At 41.6% G+C, this 13,451-nt stretch overlaps 1 protein-coding gene across 1 annotated transcript; it reads left to right on the forward strand.

Moving 5' to 3' along the window:
- The first annotated feature begins 3,011 nt into the window (after positions 1 to 3,011).
- ADAT2 (adenosine deaminase tRNA specific 2) lies at positions 3,012 to 13,417 on the forward strand. Its single transcript, XM_063443317.1, has 6 exons — positions 3,012 to 3,166; positions 3,553 to 3,657; positions 4,028 to 4,178; positions 12,793 to 12,899; positions 13,043 to 13,115; positions 13,195 to 13,417. Exons 1-6 carry the CDS (start codon positions 3,086 to 3,088, stop codon positions 13,224 to 13,226), a joined length of 549 nt encoding a protein of 182 aa, XP_063299387.1. The 5' UTR covers positions 3,012 to 3,085; the 3' UTR covers positions 13,227 to 13,417.
- Positions 13,418 to 13,451: the final 34 nt, after the last annotated feature.

A 13,451-nucleotide genomic window follows, 5' to 3' on the forward strand; every position in this document is an offset into this window, starting at 1 on the left:
CCCCCGGATACAAGGAGCCGCTGGGTAGTTCCGGGATAACATGTGACCGCCCTGCAAGCAGAAGGCAGGCATCCTGCGAGAGAGGGTAATTAACCCAGCATGGCAGGGAGGGGTACACACAGGATGACACAGTACATACATAACACACACTGCATGCAGCTAACATATCAGCACAATCACACAATTAATGCTGTGAGAAATTTGGAGCATCATGCTAGTGTGCAGCCAGGTATTTCAGGCTCAGCTCCTACTGGTAAATGCATTGTTATCAGAATGTCAAAACCAATTAATACAAATCTGGAAGAAATCTAATCAGGGGAATAATATGAGTAGGACATGCGGCAGTGGGAACACATATTACTTAATGTTAAGTATTAGGTATTTCCTTTTTGGAGAGTGAGAACATCGAATTGACCATACATCTGGTATGTGCAAGCAAATTAGACCTAGCCTGTTATTATTATTATTATTATTATTGCCATTTATATAGCGCCAACAGATTCCGTAGCGCTTTACAATATTTTGAGAGGGGGGGATGTAACAATAAATAAGACAATTACAAGAAAACTTACAGGAATAATAGGTTGAAGAGGACCCTGCTCAAATGAGCTTACAGTCTATAGGAGGTGGGGTATTAGAAACATTAGGATAGGAAATATCAAGTAGGAGTGAAGCAGAGCTGGAGGAGAGAGCAAAGCACTATCCCATAGGGACAGGTATGTAAGGGAGAGATTACTCTGGGAGGCCATACGCTTTCCTGAAGAGATGGGATTTAAGGCCCTTCTTAAATGATTGAAGACTAGGGGAGAGTCTGATGACAGTAGGCAAGTTATTCCATAGGAGAGGAGCCGCCCGTGAGAAGTCCTGCAAGCGTGAGTTGGCCGTACGGGTGCGAGCAGCGGTCAGGAGGTGGTCGCGGGCAGAGCGGAGGGTACGAGGAGGGGCATACCTCTGGATCAGTGAAGAGATATAAGAGGGGCTGGAATTGTTCAGTGCTTTAAATGTATGGGTTAGCACTTTGAATTGACTCCTATAGGATACAGGGAGCCAATGTAAGGACTGGCAGAGGGGCGAGGTGTGAGAGGACCGACTGGATAGGAAAATCAGTCTAGCTGCAGCATTCATTACAGACTGTAGCGGGGCAGTACGGCTTTTGGGGAGACCAATCAGGAGAGGGTTACAGTAATCCATGCGGGAAATTACTAGAGCATGGACAAGCTCCTTGGTAGCATCTTGCGTAAGAAAGGGGCGGATACACCTATCCGCTAAAACATTAAGACCACTGACAGGTGAAGTAAATAACATTGATTAAATTGTTACAATAGCAACAGTCAAGGTGTAGCATATTGGGCTAGCTGTATTGGGCTGCAAGTGAAGAGTCAGTTCTTGAATTTCATGTGTAGGAAGCTGGAAAAATGGACAAGCGAAAAGATCAGAATGACTTTGACAAGGTCTAAATAGTGATGTCTAGACGACTGAGTCAGAGCATCTCAAAAACAGAAAGTCTTGTGGGGAGTTCCTGGTATGCCGTGGTTAGTATCTACAAATGGTGGTGCAAGGAATGACAACCCGTGAACCGGCATCAGGGTCATGGGTCAAAGCTCATTGATGCACGTGGGGAGTGAAGGCTAGCCCATCTGGTCCGTTTGTTGCTTATGGGACTGCGTAATCACAGTACCCATAAGGTCCACTGCCAAAAGAGCCTTGACGTGATAATCAGAACTGGAACATGGAGCAATGGAAGAAGGTTGCCTAGTCTGATCACATTTTTTTTTTGTGCATCGTTTTTACTTGGGCAGTGTTCTGCTGCCTTGGGTCCTGACATTCGTATGGGCGTTACTCTGACACAAACCTAGAGATTGTCGCAGACTACTTATAAAGGATAATGCACCTTGCCACACTGCAAAAAATGTTCAGTAATTGTTTTTATGAACATGACAGAGTTGAAGGTGTTGCCCTGGCATCCAAATTCCCCAGATTCCAATCCAATTAGGCATCTGTGGGATGTGCTGGAATAACTAATTAATTAGATCCATAGAGGGCCCACATTGCAACTTGCAAGACTTGGATCTGCTGCTAATGTCATGTTGCCATGTACCACAGGACACATGCAGAGGTCACTGCAACCACTTCAATGATATGAAGCACTTCCATGGTCCCTTTAACCCCTTAAGGACTAAACTTCTGGAATAAAAGGTAATCATGACATGTCACACATGTCATGTGTCGTTAAGGGGTTAATAGGACACTCTCTCAGCACCATAATCATTTTTTAAAGGGACACTCTAAGCACCATAGCAATTTTAGGCTAATTAAGTGATTTATGTGTATAAATAATACCCCTTTAATCTCATTCATCAATTATCTGCCATTTTGCTCATGCAGCCCTAGCCATACCTCCCAAGGCTGTGACTTGCACCCCCTCCCCCTTTTCTGACAAATAGCCTAAATTCTTTAGGTTTCCTTTTTGCACAGTGGTGTTTAATTTAGAATTTCTTATCTTCTGCACTGTAATTGCCTGCAGGAGATTCCTGAGTGGGATTAAAGACCAATTAATCCCTTAACAAGGTTTTAACTTGCCATTACATCCCACAAAGCCTGTCCTTCAATTAATACTTGGTACTTCTTTCTGTCAACATGGGCCATATTTAGTGACTTCAGACTTCCATATAAACTGTATGGAACGCTAAAAGTAAGCACTGCACACAGGCATTTAAATCGGGCCATGTTTTTTCTGTTTGATTGACAGATGAGCTGTATGCAGCGCTTAACATATCTAAAAAAATTGCTTGCAAAATCTGCAGATCTGCTGTCTTCAGCTTTTCAAGCTCTCCCCTTTTATTCAAAGCACAGACTTTATAAGGCAGGTGCTCTGAGCAATTGCCTGTCTTTTGAGTTTGGCTCCATTGCTAAACAGCTTTTTTTTTTTAAAGTATGTACTTTGTTGATAGGCTACACATTTGTACATTGGTTCTATGTTTAACGTTTTTATGTATTCTGTCTGTGTTAAAAATAATACTGGCATTCCTTTATTTGGTAGTCAATTGGATCATGTTTTGTTTTCCAGTGTGAACATTGTATAACAATGGACCAAAAAGAACTTGGGGATGACACCCCTGTAATCACTGATGAAATGAAAGACTGGATGGAGAAAGCTTTTCAAATGGTATGAGCATAAAGTGTAGAGACTAAATGCTACCCTGCTTTACAGGGTTATAATTGCACTGTAACTTTCAGTGGGTGGGCTTTGATTGGCTGAGAATGTCAGCTGATGCTTTCAGATAATCACCACCCCTTTAAACAGGAGAAAAAGTACACATTCTACAACCGTGGCAAGGACTGCATGAGGCGTTGGTTATCCAACTTCAGGTGAAACTGTTCAAAAACAGTTTTACCCCTTGAGTTAAAGGAGCACGAAGTGCGCTATGGCCCTGGTGAAAGGAAGTCCCTAACTTACCTTTAGGGGTTAAAAACTATTCACTGCAGAATGATCTGTTGCTGGAGAGGAGATTTCTTATAAATCAGTTTTTTATTTTTGTTTTATTTTTTCAGGCACAGGATGCATTGGATAATGGTGAAGTTCCTGTTGGTTGTCTCATGGTTTACAATAAACAGATAGTGGGGAAAGGACGGAATGAGGTCAATGAAACAAGGAATGTGAGTATAGTAAGCCAAGTGTCCAAATATTTATCTCACGATAAAATTCTAACATCTATCTGAATGTTTTGCAATGCCAGTATTCTGGTAATGGTTGTTGTTGACTGACAAAAAAAAAAAAAAATCTGTATGGAGGACAATAGTTGAAGGGATAAAGCTCTGTACCACCTTAAAATATACAGGAGCAAATCACTTGGCTGTTTGTAAATTTCTACGGAAGATTCCCGGGGGCCTGAGAACAATACCAATTGTCAGCATATAAAATGTTGGTGGTTCCAGTAGCCAAATGTCTTTTCACATATTTAGCTGAAACTTAATCATGTTTCATTACTAGATATTTCTTTGAAAAAACTTGGTCTTTTCATTACAGGCTACACGGCATGCAGAAATGGTGGCAATCGATCAAGTAGATGATTGGTGCCGGAAGAATGGAAAGAATGCCTCAAAAGTCTTTGAAGACACCATTTTGTATGTGACCGTGGAACCATGCATAATGTGTGCTGGGGCACTGCGATTACTCAATATCCTTTTATACCATTTTTGATATATACATATATTAAGTGACAGGCTGTCATTTCCTCCCAGCCGGCCGACATTACAGAGGTTCGGTTCCCTGTTCAGCAGTAATGTTTCACTGGTGCTATAATCATAGCACCAGGGAAACATTCCGCGGCACCCTCTGTACTAGAAGCTTACAGTCCTGCAAAACTTGTCATCTCCATGTCCTGCACGAAGTTGCCGAATGTTCCCCATATAGATGCATTGAGTCAGTGCATCTCTAAGCACTAAATCAATGCGTAGAGATGCATTGAGTCAATGCTTGCCAAGTATGAACATGAGCCTCCCATTTCTTCCCCATTGATTGGTGCTATCATCAGAATTGATGCTCTCAGTCAGAGGAGTGGCATCCATGGTGAAACCCACGTTCTGGTAAGGTAAGTAAAATGCTTTCATTTTCTTAGATAGGAGGGCCTTATAATTTTAATATAATACTCTAGCATTAGTAACACATTTTTGTAATGTTAATGCTAGAGTCTTTCTTTAAAGAAAACCTAGCCTGAGCAATAAACCTTGACCTAACCTGAATCTTAAATAATGAAGTAATACAAAAGATAAAACTCAGACAAATCTATATTATAAACCATCTTGAAAAGGACTCGCACGTGTTATCTGTATCATTGACTAACCAAAGTAGTTGGCCCCTGAAAAGATTTGTTTCCACCCCCAAAATTGTAAACATAGAAACATAGAATGTGACGGCAGATAAGAACCATTCGGCCCATCTAGTCTGCCCAATTTTCTAAATACTTTCATTAGTCTCTGGCCTTATCTTATAGTTAGGATAGCCTTATGCCTATCCCACGCATGCTTAAACTCCTTTACAGGGAGTGCAGAATTATTAGGCAAATTAGTATTTTGACCACATCATCCTCTTTATGCATGTTGTCTTACTCCAAGCTGTATAGGCTCGAAAGCCTACTACCAATTAAGCATGTTAGGTGATGTGCATCTCTGTAATGAGAAGGGGTGTGGTCTAATGACATCAACACCCTATATCAGGTGTGCATAATTATTAGGCAACTTCCTTTCCTTTGGCAAAATGGGTCAAAAGAAGGACTTGACAGGCTCAGAAAAGTCAAAAATAGTGAGATATCTTGCAGAGGGATGCAGCACTCTTAAAATTGCAAAGCTTCTGAAGCGTGATCATCGAACAATCAAGCGTTTCATTCAAAATAGTCAACAGGGTCGCAAGAAACGTGTGGAAAAACCAAGGCGCAAAATAACTGCCCATGAACTGAGAAAAGTCAAGCATGCAGCTGCCAAGATGCCACTTGCCACCAGTTTGGCCATATTTCAGAGCTGCAACATCACTGGAGTGCCCAAAAGCACAAGGTGTGCAATACTCAGAGACATGGCCAAGGTAAGAAAGGCTGAAAGACGACCACCACTGAACAAGACACACAAGCTGAAACGTCAAGACTGGGCCAAGAAATATCTCAAGACTGATTTTTCTAAGGTTTTATGGACTGATGAAATGAGAGTGAGTCTTGATGGGCCAGATGGATGGGCCCGTGGCTGGATTGGTAAAGGGCAGAGAGCTCCAGTCCGACTCAGACGCCAGCAAGGTGGAGGTGGAGTACTGGTTTGGGCTGGAATCATCAAAGATGAGCTTGTGGGGCCTTTTCGGGTTGAGGATGGAGTCAAGCTCAACTCCCAGTCCTACTGACAGTTTCTGGAAGACCCCTTCTTCAAGCAGTGGTACAGGAAGAAGTCTGCATCCTTCAAGAAAAACATGATTTTCATGCAGGACAATGCTCCATCACACGCGTCCAAGTACTCCACAGCGTGGCTGGCAAGAAAGGGTATAAAAGAAAAAAATCTAATGACATGGCCTCCTTGTTCTCCTGATCTGAACCCCATTGAGAACCTGTGGTCCATCATCAAATGTGAGATTTACAAGGAGGGAAAACAGTACACCTCTCTGAACAGTGTCTGGGAGGCTGTGGTTGCTGCTGCACGCAATGTTGATGGTGAACAGATCAAAACACTGACAGAATCCATGGATGGCAGGCTTTTGAGTGTCCTTGCAAAGAAAGGTGGCTATATTGGTCACTGATTTGTTTTTGTTATGTTTTTGAATGTCAGAAATGTATATTTGTGAATGTTGAGATGTTATATTGGTTTCACTGGTAAAAATAAATAATTGAAATGGGTATATATTTGTTTTTTGTTAAGTTGCCTAATAATTATGCACAGTAATAGTCACCTGCACACACAGATATCCCCCTAAAATAGCTATAACTAAAAACAAACTAAAAACTACTTCCAAAAATATTCAGCTTTGATATTAATGAGTTTTTTGGGTTCATTGAGAACATGGTTGTTGTTCAATAATAAAATTAATCCTCAAAAATACAACTTGCCTAATAATTCTGCACTCCCTGTACTGTGTTAACCTCTACCACTTCAGCTGGAAGGCTTTTCCATGCATCCACTACCCTCTCAGTAAAGTAATACTTCCTGATATTATTATTTTTTTTTTTTTTAATTCTTTATTTTTGCAGTGCGTTGCATAAGCCATACAATAAACATTCTGTTGCGTAATAGTAAGTCTGATATACAATTATTGTAGGATAATAACATTATGTGCGTCTGCACTGTATTTTTATATTTTAACATGCTATATAACTGGTAGTTAGTTCTGCTATGTGTGTCTTTTATGTAGACGTAAGTGTGGGTCGCCTAGTCAGTCCTAACGTCTTTGTCCCTTGTGCTGGAGGGCCATAGGAGAAGGGATGCGTCCGTGGTTCTGGCACTTTTGGGTATAATTGTGTCAAGCATGAGTGCTTCGTGGGCATAGAGGTGAGTGGGCACAGTCGTGCGATTTCTGAAAAGTGTTGGGGTATTCAGTCGCAGCTTCTCCTTTATGTTTGTGTACTATACCTTGAGTGAGAAACTCCTGTCCATGGGAGTTGTGGGGGGGGGGGGGAGTGGTTTGGTGAGAGTGGATTAGTCACCCCGTTACGAGCTTGTTGAGCCACCCTGTCTAGGAAATGATGGCTTGTTGTGTGTGTTTGGTGTCGTGTCATGGGTGTAATCTGTACGGGTCGTGTTGTGTCTAGTAGTTGGTGTCGATGTCAATAGTTGGTCCGTCATGAGCTATCAGTGCGTTTATCTCTGCCGAGGAATATAGCGTCAACATAAACATTAAAAACATTAAACCTCATATGTCACAGGAGCTATGTCAACGAAAAGGTTGAGGAGGAGGGAAAAAGAAACGAGAGGGATAAAATGCTGTAGTCTTTAGACTTGTTAAGTCAGTCTCTGGGGAAGGGTCCCTTCCACCGGTATTTGCGCATCGTCGTCAGCCATTCCCTTGGTTTGGTTCCTGGGCCCGGGGGCTTCTGTTCCTTGGGACGAACGGTGTGGTGCATTCCGGATCCCAGTTAGCAGTTGAGGGTCTCGGGAGTGGGTTAGCGGTCGGGATCTCCAGTCCCAGGGACTCTAGGAGTGTGGGTGCCTCCTCCATTGAGGTGAGTATGTGTTGGGTTCCGTTCTTGTGAATCACCAGGGATCCGTTTGCCCCCCATCTGTAGGTAATGCCTGCTGCCCTAAGTCCATTAGTGAGGGTACTGAAGGTTTTGCGCCACATAAGGGTGGATTTTGTGAGGTCCTGGAAGAATGTTAGACTAGCGCCCTCAAAGGTCAGGGGTGTCTTGCCTTTTAACGCGGACATGATCTGCACCTTTTCATGGACCATTGGGCACCTGAGTATCACATCTCGGGGTACGTTAGAGCGCACCTTTGCTGGTGTGGGTAGGCGATATATCTCCCCTGTGACCATCTTCTTTAGTGTGGCGTGGGGTAGAATAACAGACAGTAGGCGTCGCGTATAGTGCGGCAGTTCATCTGCTGAAACGGCTGCCGGGATGCCCCTTATTTTTATATTTATGCGCCGGTGGCGTTCCTCCATGACCGTCTGCTGTGCCATCATAACTCTTTGTTGTGTCCAGATTTGTTGCACCGAGTTTTGAAGCTCAGCTAGATGGGATTGTAAGTCTATGATGTGTTTTTCAGAGACTTGCACCCTGTTAGTGGTGGCTGTGATTTCCGTTTTGATGGGGGCGAGTTCTGCCGCCAGAATTTTATGGAAGTCCGCCAATAAAATTTTCAGGTCGTGCCTGGACGTTGGGGTCATGTCTGCTGGAGGTTCGGGTTGGGGTTGCTGCTCTGTTTGGGTTTCTGGGGTTGTTACCGGCTCAGGTGGCTCCGTGTGATGGGAGTGAGTTGCTGATCGTGGTATTTCCGCGGGGGTGATTTTAGACGGAGTAGGCCGTTGGAGCATGGCCCCTATGTCTCTGCTGTGTTCTGCAGCTTGTGGCCTTTGTGATCGGCGGCCCATGGCTGGCGTGTGCAGAGGTTGGTCGGGTCTCTGTGAGGAGGGTCCGTCCCACGTTTCGTAGCCGCGGAATATTTTCTCCAGGTCCGGGAGTGCCAGCGTGGGGTAGGCCCCAATTTTCCGCCTCCGTTTCGGCTGGGTGGACGCCGCGAAAAATGGCATCTATCTCCTCAGGTGAAGGTAGGGAATCCAGCTGGTGGGTTTTGGGAGCTGGATTGGCTTAGGGTGGTGAGATTTTCCTCGGATTGTGCACTTAGACAGCGGAGCCTGTCTGAATGGCGTCTGTGTAGCTCGACGGTCAAGCTCTGCCCCCCCCCCCCCCCCCCCCGATATTATTTTTAAACCTTTGTCTCTCTAATTTAAGACTATGTCCTCTTGTTGTGGTAGTTTTTCTTCTTTTAAATATAGTCTCCTCCTTTACTGTGTTGATTCCCTTTATGTATTGAAATGTCTCGTCTTTCCTCCAAGCTATACATGTTAAGATCCTTTAACCTTTCCTGGTAAGTTTTATCCTGCAATCCATGAACCAGTTTAGTAGCCCTTCTCTGAACTCTCTCTAAGGTATCAATATCCTTCTGAAGATACGGTCTCCAGTACTGCGTACAATACTCCAAGTGAGGTCTCACCAGTGTTCTGTACAAGGGCATGAGCAATCACCTCTTTCTACTGCTAATATCTCTCCCTATACAACCAAGCATTCTGCTAGCATTTCCTGCTGCTCTATTACATTGTTTGCCTACCTTTAAGTCATCAGAAATAATCATCCCTAAATCCCTTTCCTCAGATGTTGAGGCTAGGAAATATTCTGTACTCTGCCCTTGGGTTTTTACGTCCAAGATGCATTATCTTGCACTTATCCACATTAAAAGTCAGTTGCCACAACTCTGACCATTTTTCTAGTTTACCTAAATCATTTGCCATTTGGCTAATCCCTCCTGGAACATCAACCCTGTTACATATCTTAATATCATCAGCAAAAAAAGACATACCTTACCATCAAGACCTTCTGCAATATCACTTATAAAAATATTAAAGAGAATGGGTCCAAGTACAGATCCCTGAGGTACCCCACTGGTGACAAGTCCAAGCTTCGAATATACTCCATTGACTACAACCCTCTGTTGCCTGTCACTCAGCCACTGTCTCACCCATTCAACAATATTGGAATCCAAACTTAAAGATTGCAGTTTATTGATAAGCCTTCTATGTGCAACAGTGTCAAAAGCCTTACTGAAATCTAGGTAAGCAATGTCTACTGCACCACCCTGATCTATAATTTTAGTTACCCAATCAAAAAAATCAATAAGATTAGTTTGGCATGATCTCCCTGAAGTAAACCCATGTTGTCTATGATCTTGAAATCCATGTGTTTTTAGATGTTCAACAATCCTATACTTTAACGTGGTTTCCATCACTTTCCCCACTACTGAAGTAAGGCTTACTGGCCTATAGTTGCCCGACTCCTCCCTATTATCTTTCTTGTGAATGGGCACAACATTCGCCAACTTCCAATCTTCTGGGACTACTCCTGTTATCAATGATTGGTTAAATAAATCTGTTAATGGTTTTGCTAGTACACCACTAAGCTCTTTTAATAGCTTTGGGTGTATTCCATCAGGTCCCATTGACTTATTTGTCTTTACTTTTGACAGTTGAAATAGAACCTCTTCCTCTGTAAACTCACGTGTAATAAATAACTAATTTATCCTTTTTCTTAACTGAGGTCCCTCTCCTTCATTTTCATCTGTAAATACCGAACAAAAATATTCATTGAGGCAGTCAGCTAGACCTTTATCCTCTTCTACATTCCTTCCTTCTTTTGTTTTTAATCTAACTAATCCTTGTTTTACTTTTCTTTTCTCATTTATGTATCTAAAAAAAGTGTTGTCCCCCTTTTTTACTGACTGTGCTATTTTCTCTTCTGTGTGTGATTTGGAAGCTCTTATAACTTGCTTAGCCTCTTTCTGCCTAATCTTATAGATCATTCTGTCTTCCTCACTCTGTTTTTTTTTTATAATTACTAAATGCTAACGTTTTGTTTTTTACTATTTTGGCCACATCTGCGGAGTACCACAGTGGTTTCTTGAATTTTTTGCTTTTACTGACAAGCCTAATGCAATTTTCTGTTGCCTTCAGTAGTGCAACTTTTAAATAATCCCATTTCTCTTGGACGCCATTTAAATTGCTCCAGTCTGATAATGACTCCTTTACACATATTCTAATTTTAGAAAAGTCTGTTTTTCTAAAGTCTAAAACTTTTGTTTTTGTGTGGTGTGACTCCGTCACTGTTCTTATATTAAACCACACTGATTGATGATCACTGGATCCTAAACTTTCACCTACAGTAATATCGGATACCAAATCTCCATTTGTTAACACTAAATCTAGTATGGCCTCTTTACGAGATGGCTCCTCAACGACTTGTTTTAGAGACAATCCCAGTAGGGAGTTTAGAATATGTGTGCTCCTGGCACAAGCAGCTATTTTTGTTTTCCAATTCACATCAGGAAGATTAAAGTCACCCATGATGATAACTTCCCCCTTCATTGTCATTTTAGCTTTTTCCTCAACTAGTAGATTATCTAACTCTTCAATTTGTCCTGGGGGCCTATAAATCACACCTACACGAATTACTGCGTGATTACCAAATTCTAACGTAACCCAAACGGACTCTATGTTCACCTCACTAACTTTTATTAGGCTAGATTTTATGCTATCCTTCGCATACAAACGGGCAGAACGGAGAGACCGAGAAGGGACATACCTATGGATCTGTGAGGAGATATGAGGGGCTAGAGTTGTTCAGTGCTTTATAGGTGTGAGTTAGTACCTTGAATTTACTCCTATAGCATACAGGAAGCCAATGTAAGGACTGGCAGAGGGGCGAGGTTTGAGAGAAACGACTAGAGAGGAAAATCAATCTAGCAGCAGCGTTCATTACGGACTGTAGGGGTGCAGTACGGCTATTGGGAAGACCAATCAGGAGAGGGTTACAATAATCCATGCGGGAAATTACTAGAGCATGGACAAGCTCCTTGGTAGTATCTGGTGCAAGAAAGGGGCGGATGCGGGCTATGTTTTTAAGATGGAATCTACAGGATTTGGCAACATGCTGGATGTGAGGCTCAAAGGTGAGACCAGAGTCAAGTATGACGCCAAGACAGCGCGCTTGCAAGGATGGACTGATGTTGGTACCACAAACTTGGAGGGAGAGCGAAAGAGGAGGATCAGTATTAGGAGGAGGAAAGACAAGGAGCTCAGTTTTTGAGAGATTGAGTTTCAGAAAGCGGGATGACATCCAGTCAGAGATGGAAGAAAGGCAAGCAGCACTTGCTACAGGCACCTTTTTAATAGTGTGTTCTACCTTTTGTAGAAATTTCCCAGATCCCTTTACCTCCAGGGACAACCCCTTAAATAAAATTGCCTCCCCCCCTTCATCAAATGTAATGCTCGTCGAAATGGTATACTGCTCTTTCAGAATTATGAATTACATTGTATATTTATAGTGCCTTTCACCTCAGATTAGTTCCTTGGCAATTTGATCTTTACAGCTTTTTAGTTCAACAGCCTCTTGCCGTTATTTTTTTTTCCTCCCTGAGCCTCCTGTTGCTAAGATTGAATTTCATTTTTGGTCTGTCCTTGAATCTTGTTCCTTTCAAGCTTCCTTTATTGTAATCTCTGATCTACCCTTTGTACCGGTTTATATTTTCTGTAGCATGGATTTACTAACCTTTGATATTTTGTTGGAACTTTTATGGGTTGGAATATTGCTAAAGTTATGCATTGATGCTTTATTTTTTTTACACATCATCCAGTATGTAAGAGGCATTAAACGATTTAGGTTTTTGTCTTTTATTTATTTAGGATTCCAAATTATAGTTAACAGATTTTCATCACAGCCATATCAGATATTTAAAAATTCTATAAATTATATTATTGCACAATAAATTGGTCATTCATATTGTATATCAGATAAATTTTTAACTTGCTTAAAAATATTAAAATGGATTCCGAGAACAATAGAGACTGACACCCCAAAATTTTGACAAGACCCTTTCTCAATGGGTTCTCAAGAACTCCTTGAGAAAGAGGCCTTGTCAAAATATTAGGGTGCTAGATATGGTGACATAAATTTGTACATTTGGTGTGAAATTACTCTATATGATTTCTGATATTTTATGGATAAAATGCATTTTCTATTATTACAAACATTTCCTTCCTTTACATCAACTTACAAATTCCTCTGGTGGTGTATGGATGTCGCAATGAAAGGTTTGGAGGGTGCGGGTCTGTACTGAATATAGCTGAAGATGATATCCCTAATACTGGAACACCTTTCAAGGTACAATTACAGGGTTTATGTAACATTCGGGATCTTAATCCGCTAAATAAACTACTTTGAATCATATTAGGATTTCTAAAAAATTTACTGTATTTAAATCCATTTCCTGAGTTCATAAATTCTTACTAATTTGTTCTAAACAGTGCATAGCTGGATACCAGACAGAGAGAGCTGTTGAAATGTTGAAAACTTTTTACAAGCAAGAAAATCCGAACGGTTAGTTAATTTGTGTACAGAATTAATTTTATAAACTGATCCATGATTGACTGATAACATTTTATGTTCTTAATTTCAGCTCCAAGATCAAAAGTTCGAAAAAAGGAATAATTTACATCGGACATCTGAAGCTTTACATTTTACCTTTTTATATATTTTTGTGGTCTGATTACTTATTGCCATCTTAGCAGATATACTGTAAAAAGCAACACATTTAAAAGAAACAAGCACGCCTGAAGACTTGGCTCTATGTAAGTCTGCATTCCATAGATACACGTGGCCACGTTTATCACAAGCTTCAGTTCTACTTGCAAAAAAAGGGGCGATGTACTTTCT

The sequence above is a fragment of the Pelobates fuscus genome, chromosome 2 (assembly GCF_036172605.1).
Source record: "Pelobates fuscus isolate aPelFus1 chromosome 2, aPelFus1.pri, whole genome shotgun sequence".
NCBI classification, from domain to species: Eukaryota; Metazoa; Chordata; class Amphibia; order Anura; family Pelobatidae; genus Pelobates; species Pelobates fuscus.

Bases quoted from the DNA above. Each gene is read 5' to 3' on its own strand.
- ADAT2 (XM_063443317.1), top strand. From the start codon at position 3,086: ATGGACCAAAAAGAACTTGGGGATGACACCCCTGTAATCACTGATGAA. The intron at 4,179-12,792 runs ATATCCTTTTAT...ACATCAACTTAC, and splicing joins TGGGGCACTGCGATTACTCA to AAATTCCTCTGGTGGTGTAT. The intron at 13,116-13,194 runs GTTAGTTAATTT...TCTTAATTTCAG, and splicing joins CAAGCAAGAAAATCCGAACG to CTCCAAGATCAAAAGTTCGA.